This window comes from Andrographis paniculata, unplaced genomic scaffold (assembly GCF_009805555.1).
Source record: "Andrographis paniculata isolate CXL003 unplaced genomic scaffold, ASM980555v1 Contig5END, whole genome shotgun sequence".
Lineage (NCBI taxonomy): Eukaryota > Viridiplantae > Streptophyta > Magnoliopsida > Lamiales > Acanthaceae > Andrographis > Andrographis paniculata.
Window position 1 is genome coordinate 1890630 of NW_026137595.1, and position 17377 is coordinate 1908006.

Sequence of the window (17377 nt, forward strand, 5' to 3'; positions counted from 1 at the left end):
ATTTTTAAATACACTTAATTATTACTCCATCCATCCCTTCCTCTTTTCTAAATTTTACTTAGATTACTTACTTATATTTAATTGTTTGATGTTAAGATAAGACAAACTTTAAACTTTATTGGTGAAGAAAAAGAGGTTATATATCTTGCAAGGGACTGTAAGTTTTGATAAATTTGATCATCTTGTGCTGTTTGAACAATGTTTGAATTTCCCAAAATGGTGAAAGCAAACGACCTACGAAAGAAATATCTTCCATTGTATTAATACAATCTCTCTAAATTGATGACAAGTTGTCAATTCACAGAATTTGTTGTTGTGTTGGTACTGATTTTTTAATATCAATCAGCATCGTCATCCCCACATTATAATTATGGTATGTAAGAAAATAAAAAAGACCAAAAACCATTCACTCTAGAAGCTGCTGCAAATAACCCAATTCTTGAACTGAACAAACTTCCCCATAAATTCAAAGATGATCGACTGCCCCTGCCCCTGCCCCTGCCCATAGATGTATCATCAATTCGTACCTCATATTCACATCATCAGAGTATATCGGACGACGCAGCTTCTGCAACAAACCGGCTGTAGAAAGAAGCACATATCGAATCAAGTAAACGACTAATGTTGGGCTTTCCCATCTCATGAATGCAGGAGTAGGAGACTTGGATCTAATCAGAAATGTAATACAGAACAATAAAATGGCTGTGATTTTCAGCTTCCCACTACAAAAATGGTTAAAAGTTATGCCATAAGAGTTCATACAGAATGGTTTTAATGAACTAACTGCAGATCAACTTCATTTCAAACCAAATCTTGATCTGGCAAGAAAGACCCTCCAGATTTCTTCGCTACACTAAATAAAAAATTAAGCAAACAAAAAAAGAAGAATATAAAAGCACACAAAGACGATTAAGCATGGCTATCAAGACAAGTCTCATTAAGTAAGTCATGGTTCCATTACAAACAATAAAGAACACTACATATAGAAAATCTCATTAACAACTGACCGAACCCTGAAGTAGTAGTCGATATGATGCAACCTGCACCTGTACAATCCTGACCATAAGAAAAAAGAAACATGTGAAGACATGACGATAACCGTAAAAGTTTGTGCAACAGAACCTATTCTTTCGAGATTATTAAGCAAGTCAGATATCTACACGATCAAGATCGAACACTAGCTACAGTAAAGAAACAAACAAGCATTCAGGCACATGCTTCATTCACAAGGGACAATTATCAAGTCTTTCCTTCCTATACTCTCTCAAGTTCTTGGTAGCCCATTACTTTTCAAAAACATGTTAGGATTTGTAACTTCAGTTTCTCACGTCAACTTTATCGCTACCCCATCCAAGAATTTGTTCTCGTTATCACTAATCCCTTCAGTGTCTCTAACAATTTCATTCGTTCCAGAACCATACCCAAATTCCTTATCACTAACCCTTTTCTGTTTGCAAGATCCGTCGTCACGAGTAATGCTATCTTCACAGAAGTCTTCGTTATTGTCCTCGACTGAATGAGTTTCCTCACCACGATTTTCACTTCCATTTTCGTAGTCGTTATCTACGACTTCCTCGTTCATATCCTCTTCGTTTCTTCTCCTTTCTAGAAACTGGATCCTCCTCCTCAATTCATCCAAATCCCTCTCCATCAAGAACAATCTTCCCTTTAACAACAGATTCTCATCCTCTAATTGAGCAATATGAGAATCCTGATCATCCACCCGATTCTCGAGCACATTATGATAATCTACCACACCCTCGTTAGGATTATAAATCATCTCAAACCTGCTCAAATCATGGTCCAACCTCCTCTCCACCTCGACGTGCTCTTCCACATCACTCTCACTCGAACCCCCGTCATCTTCGGCATCATCCTCATGCCCTGGAGACCTCAATCTAATCAACCCTTTCATAGAACCATATCCATCAACACCCCACTCTTCTTTTGCCATGTCCACCAAGACTTCCCTGGATGGAGAAAGAATAGGTGTGGGTAAAACAGCAGGCGTCATAGGAGAAGGAGAAACCAATGATGCGATACCACCACTCCTTTTTGCCCTAATTATAAACGACGTTGTGTTCCTAGGAGCTAATGGAGCAGACATGCTATTATTATAACTGTTCTGGTTGGCTTCAACGTTCATCATATTCATATTGTTGTTCTTATTAAATTTCTTCTTTGGAAAGAACTTTCTAGACTTCACTCGATTCTGATGATGCAAGTCAGTCAGATTTGGAGGCTGATAACTATTAAAATTACCTAAACCCCCACTGCAGCCACCGCGGACTAAGTTAAGATCTCCAGAAATTAAGGATTTCTGGACCTCATTTCTCCTCTTATCGTTCGCCTTCTTCACGTTCTTCCCCTTCCAGTCACTCCTCGGTCCTAACGACTTTTTAAAAGCAGGTAACGGCGGTTTCATCGCACCAGGGTTTGAGTTAGCCTTCTGAAATTGAGGCGGCGGCGCCGCCGCCGCCGCCCACGGACTGTATCCTCGATTCGCCGGCACCATCATCTGCCGCCGGTAGTTGATCAGATAATTCGATTCGGCAACAAAAGGAAAAAAATTATGAGATTCAATACGGTTAAAACTGATTACCTGCTGCTGTGACTGCAAAGCCATCTGATTCATAACCATATTGTGATTCAAGTTCACCATCAGCTGCTTCTGTTGTTGACTCAACATCACTGATCGCTCGTTCAATTGATCAAATAGCAATAGTAAGACTAAAAATTAAAAGACAAAAAACCGCGCAAGCTATGAAAACCTCGAAAAAGTAAAGAAATTCGAGGGTTTAACTTCCGCTAGGTTCAAACCTGCACGAGCGTTGGGAATTCAAATTCCGAACCCCCAAAATATAAAAATTAAACGCAAAAAACCTCGAACAAGGCACGAAACAGAAAACAAAGGTTTTCGTGAGATTCCAGCGCCGTAAATTGCAAATTCCAGGGCAACAACAAACGGAAAACACAAGAAATATTTATTAAACTTTCCCGATCTCGTTACTCAAACAGATTCCCTTTCACAAATCTCGAACCTTCCTATCGTTTCTGATCTTTATCCTTCACTGAATCCGCCTGTTGAATGCGTTTCCCACATACATATATAGATGGGAGGAACAAAGATCAACGGTCCAGCTCTGTTGATAAACATGTGGACCGCTGAGATTGAGAACGCGTGTTAAGCAAGTGGCGTGGGGATGGGGATATGGGTTTCCGGGTTAAAAAAATACCCTCAGATTCGTAAATAATTACGTCGGCTGCCACCCGACGACACGACGTCGTATGATAGCCAATAGTGGGATTCTCCTTACCCAATTGATACGACGTCGTATTCGGTCCATATTCCTAACTGTTTTCTACCTCAAAAACTAGTTAGGAACCTTGCACTTTGTATGCCATGTGTCTTCAAATTTGTTTCGACATTATTTAAAAAAAAAAATACTTATTTGTCCATCAGTAATTTTTTTTTTAAAATTTTTTTAATAAAATAAATTAGTATTTTATAAATATATAGTGTAATAAAATAATATAATATCTAATTTATCATTGAAAAGTAATGTAAAATAAAAAAAATTGAAGTATTTTAATACTCCCTCTGTCCCAATATAATCTTGTTTACCTTTTTTTTGTCAAGTCCCAAAATAATAATCTCATTTTCATAAATAATCATATCTCAATAAAATTATTCCTACCTTTTCTTTACCAGCTACCTATATAATATCAATATTCATTAAATCTCTTGCCCAACCCAATAAAACTGTACTTTTGGGAAAGAGGGGTATTTAATTGAGAGTTATTTTTTAAAAAATAAAAAAAAAAATTGATTTAAATATACTAAAATAACAAATAAAAAGTTTAATAATAAATTAATGAAGTATTTGTTACGAAATACATACGTAGTTACTTCGTGTAACTATGTAGCATATGTCTGCTTTTCTTTCATATCGAAAGTTTTCTGCCTATAAATACGACGATGTAATATTTAATAAATACACAATTTCGCATTCAATTCTATCACCTTTGCTTTACAACATTTGCATATATTATTATATTATATATATATACACACATTGCTTTATAATATTTGATATATATATATACTTACTAATATTATATTATATATTATTATTATATAACAGTATTAGTTATTTTATTTCAAATTTATATTAAAATTTATTTATACATCGAATCAAAATCAAAACTTTACAAGTAAACACATCCATTTAAATATCTTAAATTTACTTATTTTTTTATTTTAAAAATTTTCTAAAATTTCTAAATATTTTCAAAATAATCTAAATTACACTTTGTACATTGATCAAGAATAGCGAAGAATGAACTACGAGCTTATGAATTCAAATTTCTAAATTATATAATCTACACATACATAAACTTAAAAAAAAAAAAAAAAAAAAAAAAAAGTTTAAAAAAAAATAAAGAAAATTAGGGTGGATTTACTTTTCCCCCACTTTTTTCAACATTTAATTTTTATTTTTTAAAATAAAAATATATTAATATTTTCTAATAAAGTATGATATGAGTACAATCACGATTTCAATCCATATTTGCCCACCTACTAATTAGAACTCTTGAATATAATTTGTATTTCCAAATTGGACGCCCATTTAATTAGCATCACCAATTTTAGTTAAGTGTCAGTGAACAACTCATTTTTGTTTGTATGCTTTTCTTTATGAAGTAATCCCCATAATTTTGCCAACCCTCTTTCGTATCGCCCAACCACCCAACTTAAATGAACTTTTCAATAAATAAATATAATAATAATAATAATATTCCTTCCGTCCCAGATACCATGCCCACGTTACTGTTTCTGTCCGTCCCATATACCATGTCACTTTCTTTTTTTTGAAAAATAATTACACATTTTAATTTCATTTTAAATTTTTAAATTTTATTTTTTTAAAATTTTAATTAAACTCATTAGTTATCTTAGTCTTAATTTATGATTATTTATATTATAGGATAATTATTTTCACTAATACATTATTAATTATCTACTAATTACACTTCTCAAATATCGTGTCTACATTGTACCAGAATCAGGGACGGAGGGAGTAATTTATTTCACCTATTATAGCATGGCCCATTAACAACAACAATAATTATTCATTTTCTCACTTATGGGCCCATTAAGAACAATAATTGAAGACCAATCCAGTTTAAATTTTTTGGCCCATTAAGAAAACCTTACTGCAATTTTGACCTTTGTAAGAATATACTCCTTTGACCTTTTTATCACGACACGGTTTTTTAGGAATAAATTATTAATAATAAGTTATGATATTAGTTTATTATTTGTTATATGAATAAAGATTATTGATATTTTAAATTTTTTTAAGATTATATAATACAAATATTTTTTTATTTATCTTTATCATAAATTAATTTTATAAAAAATGAGAGTTTTAAATATAGATAAAAAATTATTTAATTAAGGAGAAATAAAAATAAAATTTTTTTGAGTGAGTCCTACGAATACGATGTTAAAAATTTAATTAAATTGATTTATATTTATTAAATATATTTAAAATTAATAAAGTCACATAATCATCTTTTGTGAGACTTAATAAAAAGTAAAAAAAGAATCTGTTGCGGAGAAAGCGACGGCGGGCGGCAGCTTTGAATAAGTTAATAATGGCGACACTGCACGGCCAGCCAGCAACACAGATGGAATTTTATTATGAAGAAAAAAGATTACTCTCTCAGCCTCTTACATTTGTCACTTGTCCTGTCCAATTCAGACATCGCAGGATAGGATTGGATATATGATCGATAAAATATTAGGGATTTAAATTCCTCCTTTGCTCCATTCAACCTTGTCTTCTTCCTTTAAAAAAAACAGACACTGAAATTCTCTCCATTTCTCTAACTTGCTGAACAAGAAACTGTTCTTAAATTTCTTGGTGCTTCATCTTCTTGAATTTGGATTAAAATGGCAATGGCAATGTCATTGGAGGATCTTCTGTCCGAAGAAGGCTTCAGGAGGAGATCAATATCCAAAATCAGGCCACGTATCTCCGTCGCATTGGAAGGAGGCGGCGCCGCCAGGCACGCCGCCGCGCCGCCGCCGGGGAGGTCGAGATCTCACATACCTCACCACGATTCCAACGCCGAATTTTCGATCGACGATCGAAAAATCGGCGATGATCACGGCAAGTTTACCGCCGGATCATCTAGTAAAGAAATTGTTGAAATTGGATCGTATCCGAAGCCGCATAAAAATGCATACTTCAACAAAGTATATAGTCGAAAAGTCGATAAAACCATGAAACAAGCCAATAGTTTCAGTAAAATGCCGGGAGTCGTAAAACAAGCCGCGCAAATAATCGAACCCCCGGCGCTATACGACGTCGCTGCGAAAGCTCTTACGTCGATTTTGATCGAACAAATCAAACGCTTTATCGATGACGAGGAATTCAGGGCGTCCCTACGACACAACAGCTTCGCGTCGCTAACGTTCGTCGGACTAATCAAGCCCGAAAACAAAGTGGTCGAGACTCTCCAAGAAGCGATTGAAGAAGTAGAAAGCGCAGCCGCAGCAACAGAGAATAATACATCGTCGTCGAAAAAAGAATTGAAAAAAGCGTCGTTGCAGCTCAGCCTCATCACGGGCTTAAGCTCCAACGACGACGCGAATCGCGAATCTCCGTCGAGGATTCGAAACTACAAGAAGCTTGCGGCCTGCGCTCGACTCTACTTAAGCGTAATCTACGCGTTGCAAAAAAAAGACTCGGCCGCGGCGAAAAATCTTCTCCAAGTTTTCTGCGATTCACCGTTCCACGCGCGAACATCGCTGCTTCCGGAGCTGTGGGATCGACTGTTTCTCCCCAATCTTTCGCACGTGCAGCGGTGGCACGACGAAGAAACTCGTTCGATAACCAAGTCACCGATCTTCGCAGACGTAGAACTTCTTCAGAAAGTGTATAATGAGAGCCTCGACTCGGGAACTCACAAGTTCGCGACGTACTATAAAGATTGGATTACAAACGGAGTCGAGGCGGCGCCTTCGGCGCCCCTTGTAAAAATCCCATCTTTTTCGATCCAATCGACGCCAATCGAAGGCGTGCGCGAGCATGGGTATCGAGCTAGTCCGGCGAGTCGTGTCTCGCCGAAGCCGATAGTCAGCAAAAAGCTTTACGCCGAGGTTTTCAAACATTCGCATAAATCGGAGGCTCCGCGCGGAGAAGAGACATCTGCGTCGAGTGTTAGAAGCTTGGATAGTCCGGCACCGATCGACAAACAGCTGATATTAATCGCCGACGAATCTTCGACTGTGAGTGTTCGAGTATAATCGAAAGATGTTCGTACATTGTCGAATTATCGAGTACTAAGCTCTCGAAAATTTTACGTTGCAGGATAATGTAGCCGTGAATCTTAATCGAAACGTCAAAGAATTCGACAGCCAGGCCTCCCTCGCCGGCATCCCGAAGGATTTTCTGTGTCCTTTAACCGAACTTCTTTTTGATAATCCGGTGACTCTCGAGACAGGGCAGACGTTCGAGCGCGCGGCGATAGTCAACTGGTTCGACAAAGGGTTCTTAACCTGTCCGGTGACCCGAAAGCCATTGCAGTGCCGGGTTGCGCCGCCGACGAATCTAATTTTGAAGCACGTTATCGAAAAATGGCAGGACGATCATTTCGAGCATCTCTTGGCTATACTAGCTCGGATAACAAACGATCGTAACGAGAAAATTGGCGAAGATACGATGATCGTCGCGATCCTCGAGCAATTTCTCGCCGTTTTCAGCGAAGATCGGAAGATATCGAATGCACGACAGATTATCTCCTTCGGCGGCGTCGAATTTCTCTCGAGAAGATTTAACCATGGAAGCATTAAGGAGAAGAGATGCATCCTACCATTGTTGTCTTCATGTATCGAAGCTAATGAAGGCTGTAGGATCGACATCGCTCGCAGCATAAGCGCGACGAATTTGTTCGAATTACTTCACGGAGAGGACTCGACGTTGCGGACTAATGCAATTCTATTGATGATCGAACTCATTTGCTCGAATAGGTACATTTCTTGACACCCCTCGGCTTAAATGCTCAATTATACAAAATTTTGATTTCGAAACTTCAGGAGGGTCCGAGCGAAGCGTTTCTTGGAAGGACTCCGCGACGAGGAGTTCGTAAGCGCGATGGATGATTTGGTTATACATCTTCAAACGTGCTCGCCGGAATTAATTCCTCTCGTCGCGGCTCTGCTTCTGAATCTTTCGATTATGGTGAGAGTCGTTTTAATTTGGGTTAGAATAAAAAACTTGAAATTCTCTATTTTCAATCATAAGAATACCAACGTATTCGTATTCATAGTACTATGAATCTCTTAAATATGACAACTATCATAAATATAATATTACTTTCCTCCGGCTCTACGGTATCTATCTACTTTTTGCATATTGATATTTGAATATTAATTATTATATCAAAACGTAGTACAAATTAAGAAAAAATTGCAAAAATACTTCAATTAGTATCTTATAATACTAATGGAAGAATATTTGTACAGAAAATTATACAAATATAAAAATATTTTTAATGTTACGCAAAAGGTAAATGTGATGTTAAGAGGCGGCGGATGGAGTGAGTATATATATATTCTAAATACATCTTAACAATTTGTTTAACGATGAATAAAGGTTGCGGATTTGAATTTTTTTCGACTTGTAGTCGGGAGACACGTACGACATTTACGAGCACGAAGCTGTCGAGGCGCTAACAATGGCGATGAGAAGAAGCTTAGCCGATGAAAAGCTATCGCGCAAGTGCTCCCGAGCTCTACTAATCCTCGGAGGCTGGTTCCATTCATCGGGGAGGGTTATGACAGAGGATTGGATACTAAAAGTCGCGGGGTTCCTCGACTGTCCGGATTCGGACAATACTGGCAACAACGACGACGCCATGTCTGAGGAAGAAGAAACCGAAAGGAACAACTGGCTAGTGAGTATAACCAGAGCGTTGCTCGGCGACAATGGGAGGAGATTGTTTATAGACGGCGTATCGGAGTGTCTGAGCTTCGGAAATTCGGACATGGCGAGGGTGTGTCTGACGACGGCGGCGTGGCTTAGCTCATCGGTTGCTGTATTACATGGTAAGGAAGCTAAGATTCGTGCCTTCTCCACTCTGATTTCGCCATTGAAGGAAAGCTTGCAGTATGGAGAACTGGTTGAACACAAGATCCTTGCTTCCCTGTGTCTCTTCAACTTCAGTAAAATTCCAGGTCTGTCTATAATTTAATTTCAGACAGATTTAAGCATGAATGTTTTCGAACAAATTATTTAATTGACCGCGGTTACAGTGCTGACATTCAGCATTGTGCTGAATAGCACACCGTAAGCAATTAGACAATACACGGTGTTTACTACCATACACAACATACAATATACATTAATATAATACAAATACAACACATGACTTAACATCACATGATACAGTCTCACGCAGCACATACAATACTTAATTTTAGCACATGATATCCTCTTGTATAGTACACACTATAATTATGAACAAACAACACATGCCTTTATTACATAAAACATGTGCTGTTTAATTTGTAATAAAAAAATATGCTATTTCTATATTTTACCGTGTGCTGATTTGGAGCTAATTTTTCAAATTCAGCACCGTACCCTTTCCCTATTTAATTACATTATGTGTAATTTGTATCTATGGGTGCAGAATGTAGAACAGAAATGGTGAAATTGGGAGAGGAGATTAGGCCATTTCTTGAAGACTTGGCAGAGGTCACCTGGACAGCTAAGGAGTTGAATTTGATCGTTTCTGAGATTTGGGTGTAACTTAAAGATGTAAATTTAATTTAATTTGTTTGTAGCCATGGAAGTTTGTATGAATGTAAGAGAGGGACAAGAAGCATAAACATTGGACCTTAGATTAAGGTTTCATTACAAATCATCCACTGGCCAAAAGGGCTGCAAACTTGAGGATATTCTTGATCCATCCATGGCTGCTGCATTCCTACAAAGACAGCAGATTAAAAATCCAACCGTTGATTAATGTAAATTCTTTGTAGAGCAGGATTAAGTCAGATTCCATTTATTTTTTCTCGTTGATATTTGAATATTCTCCGTCCTGTAGAGTAGGATTCTATTTACTTTTTGCTAGTTGATATTTGAATATTAATTATTACTCTCTCCGTCCCAGAACTATAGTCTTTGTTGTGTTGGGCACAAAATTTAAGGAATATTGATATTATATTGACAGTGGATAAAAAGTATAGGTAAAAGACATTTTTGTGTAAAAGATAGTGGCAATTGTGTAATAATAATGAAAAAATACGAGTATTTATATAGTGATACGATTATTTATGAAAATAAGATTATTGTTTTGGGACGGACAAAAATAGTAAATAAGATTATTGTATTTGGACGAAGTGAGTATATCAAAACGTAATATAAATTAAGAAAAAATTGCAAAAATATTTCCATTAGTGTCTTATAATATTAATAGAAGTACATTTATACATAAAAATTAGATAAAGATAAGAATGTTTTTAATGTTAAGTACAATGACAGAGAAGCTAAATGTATCCCATAGATATTGACGGATGGAGTGTTAAATTTCATTGGGTTTAAAAGATACTTACTATGTCCCAATTCAAAGTACCAATTTTACTATTCTCGTATGTTTTCACTTCAAATTATTCATTTCTTATTTTATAAAAGTAATTTTACGCTAATACTAAAATACCATTAACTTTTACTTAAATTATCAACATACAATTACTTTATACACAATGTCAAGACAAAAATGTCAAAACTTCTTACATATCTTTCCTAACCAATAAAAATAACATTTGGAATGGGACGAACGGAGTATTTAATAAATGTAGGCATTTTATATGTAGAAATAAGTGATATGACTAATTAATAATAAGATATAATATATTCTCTCTGTCTCATATCTATATATTTATTTGTTTTTTACACGGAGTAAATTAACTTAATTAGTATAATGACATTTATGTAATATATTGTAAATTTGAATGGTATTTGTAATGTTAGGTAGATAGTACAATTACTAAAAAAAAAAAAAAAATAGATACTTTTTTATGATACGAACCAAAATAGAAAAATGGATAGATCGTTAAGGAACGGAGGGAGTATATGATACTCAATATTCATTAATTTTTTTCAGAAAAGCTGCATCCTATGTTTGGAAAATATAAATTTTCAATCAATTTGCATATTTGAATTCAACTACACTAATAGAGTATTTTATTTTTATTTTAAGGGTAAACTGTTTTTTTAATCCCGTAACTGGACCCCTTTATCATTTTAGTCCCGTAACTGGAGTCTGTCATAAACTAGTCCCATAAGTGAAGAATTTTTGCTGTTTTAGTCCTCCGGCGCCGAAGACGCCTGCGTGGCTCGCCGGAAGTGACGTGTCCACCAAGTATTCTGCCAGGTCAGCGACACCCGGCGGACACGTGAATTTATTTTATCTTTTTTCATTTTTTTAAAATTTTTTTAATTAGACCAAATAAAAAAATAAAAAATACAAATAAAATTAAAAATAACTTAAAAATAAGTTTTTTTAAAAAAAATTAGAAAAAAAAAAAAAAAATCCACGTGTCCGCCAGGTGTTGCTGACCTGGCAGACACGTCACCTCCGGCGAGCCACGTGGGCGTCTCCGGCGCCGGAGGATTAAAACAACGAAAATTCTTCACTTATGGGACTAATTTGCGACAAGCTCCACTTACGGACTAAAATGATATGGGGATCCAGTTACGGGACTTTAAAAAAATCAGTTTACCCTTATTTTAATTATTTCAAGGCAACAGATGTGAACTTAAGATTTGATTCCTATGAAAATTCCAATAAATAGTGTAAGCCTCTCCATATATGAATTATTGAGATATTTTATTATGTTTGCCATGGATGTGTACACCTGCACAATCCTGATCGATTTGATATCATAAGATATGAAAATCAATCTTGCATGATATCTCGCCACGTTAACGCATGCAATCATATATTCATATATATATATGAATTATTCGAAAACATGTACATTATGTTTATTTGTTTATTTATTTATTTATATGAATTATTCGAAAACATGTACATTATGTTTATTTGTTTATTTATTTATTTATATATGTGTGATGTAGGATCAGACATAACATGTGCCTGGATACTTAGAATCATTTTCTGATATCCCAAATAATTATATTGATTAATTATTCAAAATAAACTGTTTTCTTTAGTTCCTCCCGTAAATAGAGTGTATCGCAAACTAGTTTCATAAATGAAAAATTTTCGTTGTTTTAGTTCTCCGGCGTCGGAGAGGCCCGCGTGGCTCACCGGAAGCCATGTGTCCGCCAGGTGTCCAGCCAGGTCAGCGATATCTGGCGGGCACGTAGATTTTTTTTTTTTAATTTTTTTTCAGTTGGTCCAAATAAAAAAATTAAAAAAAGAAAAATAAAATTAAAAATAAACTTTTAAAAAAATTTTAAAAAATTACAAAAATAAAATAAAATCCACGTGTCCGCCAAGTGTCGCTGACCTAGTGATAGTTGGAAATCGCGTGCATTTTATATTCATATCATATACGATATTTGAGTGATTTTGATTGGATTCTACCTAATTTATATGCGAATTGTTTATTTGCTGTGTGCTGAGAGCAAATATCAAATTTGGCATAATTGGCAGAAAAAGGGAAGAAAAATTCAGATTTGCACAACCCAGTTAGTCATGACCATGACTAACTACACCCTCTTGATATGAGAAATTAATTAAAGGCCCAAAAACTCATCTACAAAATAATTAGGGCAAACATTAAATAAAAGAAGGGATCACAGGTTTCAAAAAAGGACAGAACGACTAGGGCAGAAACGCACATGATCAGGAGACTGACATATTCATAGATCACGCAGGAGCAAATTGACAGAGAAGATTTCCCCCTCCCACTATGACTTCATCTTTCTCTTTTATTCTTTGTTGTTTGATTACGGAGTAGATACTTTTCTGGTTTGAGGGGTGATAATGTTTTGGTTCTTTTGTTTTGGACATTCTTGTTAGAAAATCAAATCTAATTGTTCATCCTAGATAGTAATTGTTTTGAATTAGGTTTTTCTAGATTACAATGCGGTTAGGCAATATTCTTATGGGCGCACCTAGGTTTATTTGCTTAATTAGGGGTAGTTAACGGTCGTACCTTAATTACCTACACTGTAAGGAAAAATTGGTTGTCATAGCTTGTTGATAACTATAACTAATTTATTGATACTTTAATAAGAATTAATTTTATTGAATTAATGATAAAACACAAGTGTCATAACTGCATCATTCCTTGAGCCAGACATCCCCTTGGTTGTCGGTTCTCCTTAATTTAATTGCTTTGTTATTTTATTTTCATTAGATAATAAAAGAAAATTCTCCCTTTATTTACTGCATTAGAACACAAAAGAGTGAATCACACAATCCCTATGGAGACGATCCATTCCCCTATATTATATTAAATTGTGATCACAGAGTAGGTGAAATATTTGATTGACCGCGCGACAGGTCACCTAGCGGACACGTGGCCTCTGTCAAGCCACGTGGGCGTCTTCAGCGCCGGAGGACTAAAACAACGAAATTTTTTCACTTATGGGATTAGTTTACGACATGCTCTACTTACGAGACTAAAATGATAAGAGAGTCCAATTACGGGGCTGAAAGAACAGTTTACCCATTGTTTAATTGAAACTGCCCAATTAATCTTTCAATTAGTCGCATGCAGTTTATTTAGAATTTTATTTATTGAATCATGAGTATATATATAATTTGAAATATATGATTGTTTATTAGGACTGCACTAATTTACAATCAAGTGGTCGAATATGATTTAGTTTATGATTTCTCATATCCGATGTTGTTTGTGTGTGTTAAAATATCTTGCCGAAATTTTAAAGCTTGCATTTTATTGATAATCAAAATAAGGGACCTATATAGGTAATTTAAAACAGACTCGATAGACTCAAATCTAAATAGCGTAATCTAATAGATATGACCAAATCTAATTCTAAATATAACAAATCTAAAACTAAATATCGAAAATCTCTCGACAGTGCGTTGCGTTCAAAATTGATCTAGATCGAGTCATGCCTATTTAATTGACAGTTTGATAGAGAGGATTCGGTATTAGTAATTGATACAAGATTGAAGTTGTCAGTGATGTGAATAATTACAATCATGTGGACTATATTCATGACTTTATTTTTTATTGCTGATTTTATGAATGATCAGAATTGTATATCTATTTGTTATAGTTCGTTTTATGGTCCAATTAAATTTATTTAAAGACAATTATTGATATTGTTCAATAGCTTGTAATGAGATTTATAGTTTATTTAAATTCGCATATAGTGTTTTTCGGTGGTTATAAGAATTTTTTATTTTTTGGAATCAGACTTGTATGCATTAAATATGCTTTTGATTCTAATTTGGTTTAAAAATATTGAAAATTCAACAATAATGTTTGACGTGTTTTTACTATAAAAATCTAAGTGTTTGAAGTTGTCAAAATAATCTATCTTATCCTGCTAGAAAGTATACATAACGTCCAATTACAAATTAAACATTTTATTAAATACTTTATTTTTTTTCACAAATATCTTCACTTTACATCACATCGTTACTTTTACATAAAAAAAAAAGTAAGGGCAAACATGTATTACACTATTTTTAACTACCTATTATAATTAAAATACTATTATTTTTTAAATAGGGTGCCAAAATAAATATTTACTATGTATGTGGACGGAGGGACTACGAGGAGTATGAGATTTTTTCTTGATGATGTAAGTATTTTATATGTGTATATAAATTCATGTGGTTATTTTTCAGTGGATAATTGACATAATAAAATGTACCTCTGCGATAATATGAACGAGATCATTAGATGCCTTTAACTTATATAAACAATGAATTAGTCCAAAGAGTAGTCTATTATTTGATATTACTTATCATCCGTACATAATTATTGCAATAAGATAATTGCAACAATTATATGTTATTAATCTAAATATTGATCATCGGTATTTGAAATGAGATTGCATTATTTATGTATTTAGTCCTTACATTGTCTGAGAATAACTTCAAGCAATAAATCGAATCATGTGATTTGCTTTATTTTTATTTCAATTTCTTCAATAGTAAAACAAAAAGTTTTAAGTAAAGAAGAGGAAAATAAGCCGAGTTGAAAGAATGCCTCTTCCTACAAAAAAAAAAAAAAAAACAAACTATATACAGCCAGTGGTGCATTGATAAATAAATAAAAATAGCTTATGTCCTTTTCAAGCAGCATTATTATCGAAAGATAAATAATAAAATATCAAATCAAATAGTAATTTGTTTTTTATATCATGATACCTAATTAAGCTTTGATATCATATCGGATGCGTATCACCTAAAAATTTAAACTATTAAAAAGATGCAGTCATTAATTATATATCTGCAAATAAAAATTCCAACAGTAGCAAGCAAGATCTTGAGGCATCAGTTTAAATTCAGACTTCACAATCACGAGTTCATCCCGACACCACCATCTCTTATTGTCAAGAGGTTACAGTAAAATAAAAAATATATTAAAAATAATTATGATATAATAGAAATCCGAACAGCCCTAAAACTTGTTCTTGTACCAGTAGACTCCCTTGCCGGGCTCGTCGGCCTCAACGTACAGACACTCCTTTGCCTCCCGCCATATCGCCTTGTAAAACGGCATCCCGTCGAACTGATAATACTCACCTAGTATCGGTTTGATCGCTCTCGTTGCCTCCATCGCATGGTAATGAGGCACCGACCAGAAAATATGGTGCAGCACGTGAGTGTCCGTGATGTTATGGAACACCTTGTTCAGGATCCCGTAGTCCCGGTCCACCGTCACCAGCACGCCCCGGAGCCAGTCCCACTCCGACGAGTCGTAGTGGGGCAGCGCCGGGTGCGTGTGCTGAAGATACGTTATCAGCACGAGGAACCCGTTAACGATCATCAACGGCGCACCGTAGATGCAAGCGACCCAAACCACGCCTCTCGCCGCCGCCGTGCGGTAGAGGACGTACAATGTAGCCGTGACGGCAGCGTCGGAGACGAAGATTTGGAAACGTTGGCGATCTTTGTAAATTGGGCCGTAAGGGTCGTAGTGGCAGGCGAAGCGGTCGTAAGGCCGGCCGGAGACGTTGAAGGCTAAATACAACGGCCAGCCGAGCGTTAGCGTGACGAGGAGCGTCACGGCCCGGCCCGGCGGGTTGTTCAAGTACTTGGAAAGCCTCGCAACTTGCGACTTTTTTTTCGGGACGAAGACTTCGTCGCGGTCGAGGGACCCGGTGTTGGCGTGGTGGCGGCGGTGGCTGTACTTCCAGGAGAAGTACGGGACGAGGAGGAGCGAGTGGAGGACGAGGCCGACGGCGTCGTCGACCCACTGGTAATCGCTGAAGGCGTGGTGGCCGCAGTCGTGGGCGATCACCCATAGGCCGGTGGCGATGCAGCCTTGGAGGACCCAGTAGACGGGCCAGGCGACGCGGCGGAGCGGCGGCGGTAGGAGGTGGAAGTACGCGGCGGCGATGTAGTAGAGAAGCGAGATGACCGCGAGGTCGGAAACGACGTAGGAGACGGAGCGGGCGAGGGAGCGGCGGAAGCAGTGGGGAGGAATGGCTCTTTTGAGGTCGCCGAAAGTGAACGGCGGCTTCGCGGATGGCCCGCGAGTGACGCTTCGGCGATCGGCGGCGGTGGCCGGAGACGACATTTTTCCACCGGCTGCCATTATGGCTCTGTCGGAGCTGACGACAAAAAATAATGCCGTTCGATTGCTGTTTCGGTTTGTTGTTATTTCTTTACAGCTTTTTGATGGTCTGGTGTTTTTGGCTTACAGTGCTATAAATAGCGGACAGACAGTCCTTTGCATGAGCATCTACGAGAGTTTCTTACCCATAGTAGAATGGAAGAATCCCGACATCAACGATTGAGAAAAAAAAAAAAAAAGGATTCGATTCCTTTTCTGACTGTACTTCGAAGTTCTCTCTTGCACATGGAAGATTGAGCTGATCATAAATGAACAGTGGCGGAGCCAAAAAAAAATCTTTTTAGACTGTGCGAAATATTTTTTATATAAATAATATATAGTAAATTTAAAATTATATAATATAATAAAAAATTTTAAAAACTTACAAACAACTTGCTTTTTATTTGGATTTTTTAGAATTTTTTTAAATATATGTAGTATTTAAACTAATTTTTTTAAGTATTTGAGGTAGATAAATAATAATAATAATAATACTTTTATTAAATTTATAGAAGTGGTCAATTATTTAAATTTTAAAAATTATACAAATATTATATAATAAAA

General features: G+C 36.0%; 3 protein-coding genes across 5 annotated transcripts; 1 reads left to right on the forward strand and 2 right to left on the reverse strand.

The window, feature by feature from the left end:
• Positions 1-235: 235 nt before the first annotated feature.
• LOC127258870 (uncharacterized) lies at positions 236-3096 on the reverse strand. 3 transcript variants are annotated; one of them, XM_051285919.1, is made up of 4 exons: positions 2603-3096; positions 1442-2518; positions 1008-1056; positions 236-582 (listed from the first exon to the last, which is right to left on the reverse strand). In XM_051285919.1, exons 1-4 carry the CDS (start codon positions 2687-2689, stop codon positions 467-469), a joined length of 1329 nt encoding a protein of 442 aa, XP_051141876.1. In that variant the 5' UTR covers positions 2690-3096; the 3' UTR covers positions 236-466. The 3 variants fall into 3 exon arrangements, 1 of the variants encoding a protein (XP_051141876.1); XR_007840371.1 differs by having other exon boundaries at positions 763-2518; positions 2603-3094; XR_007840370.1 differs by having other exon boundaries at positions 236-668; positions 763-2518; positions 2603-3094.
• Positions 3097-5965: 2869 nt separating this feature from the next.
• LOC127259096 (putative E3 ubiquitin-protein ligase LIN-1) lies at positions 5966-9830 on the forward strand. Its single transcript, XM_051286244.1, has 5 exons — positions 5966-7300; positions 7383-8041; positions 8108-8252; positions 8698-9247; positions 9706-9830. The coding sequence occupies exons 1-5, from the start codon at positions 5966-5968 to the stop codon at positions 9822-9824; spliced, it is 2808 nt and encodes a 935-aa protein (XP_051142201.1). The 3' UTR covers positions 9825-9830.
• A 5676-nt stretch (positions 9831-15506) lies between these two features.
• LOC127258679 (delta(12)-fatty-acid desaturase FAD2-like) lies at positions 15507-17087 on the reverse strand. Its single transcript, XM_051285619.1, has one exon. It carries the CDS (start codon positions 16793-16795, stop codon positions 15656-15658), a length of 1140 nt encoding a protein of 379 aa, XP_051141576.1. The 5' UTR covers positions 16796-17087; the 3' UTR covers positions 15507-15655.
• Between the last annotated feature and the right edge of the window lie 290 nt (positions 17088-17377).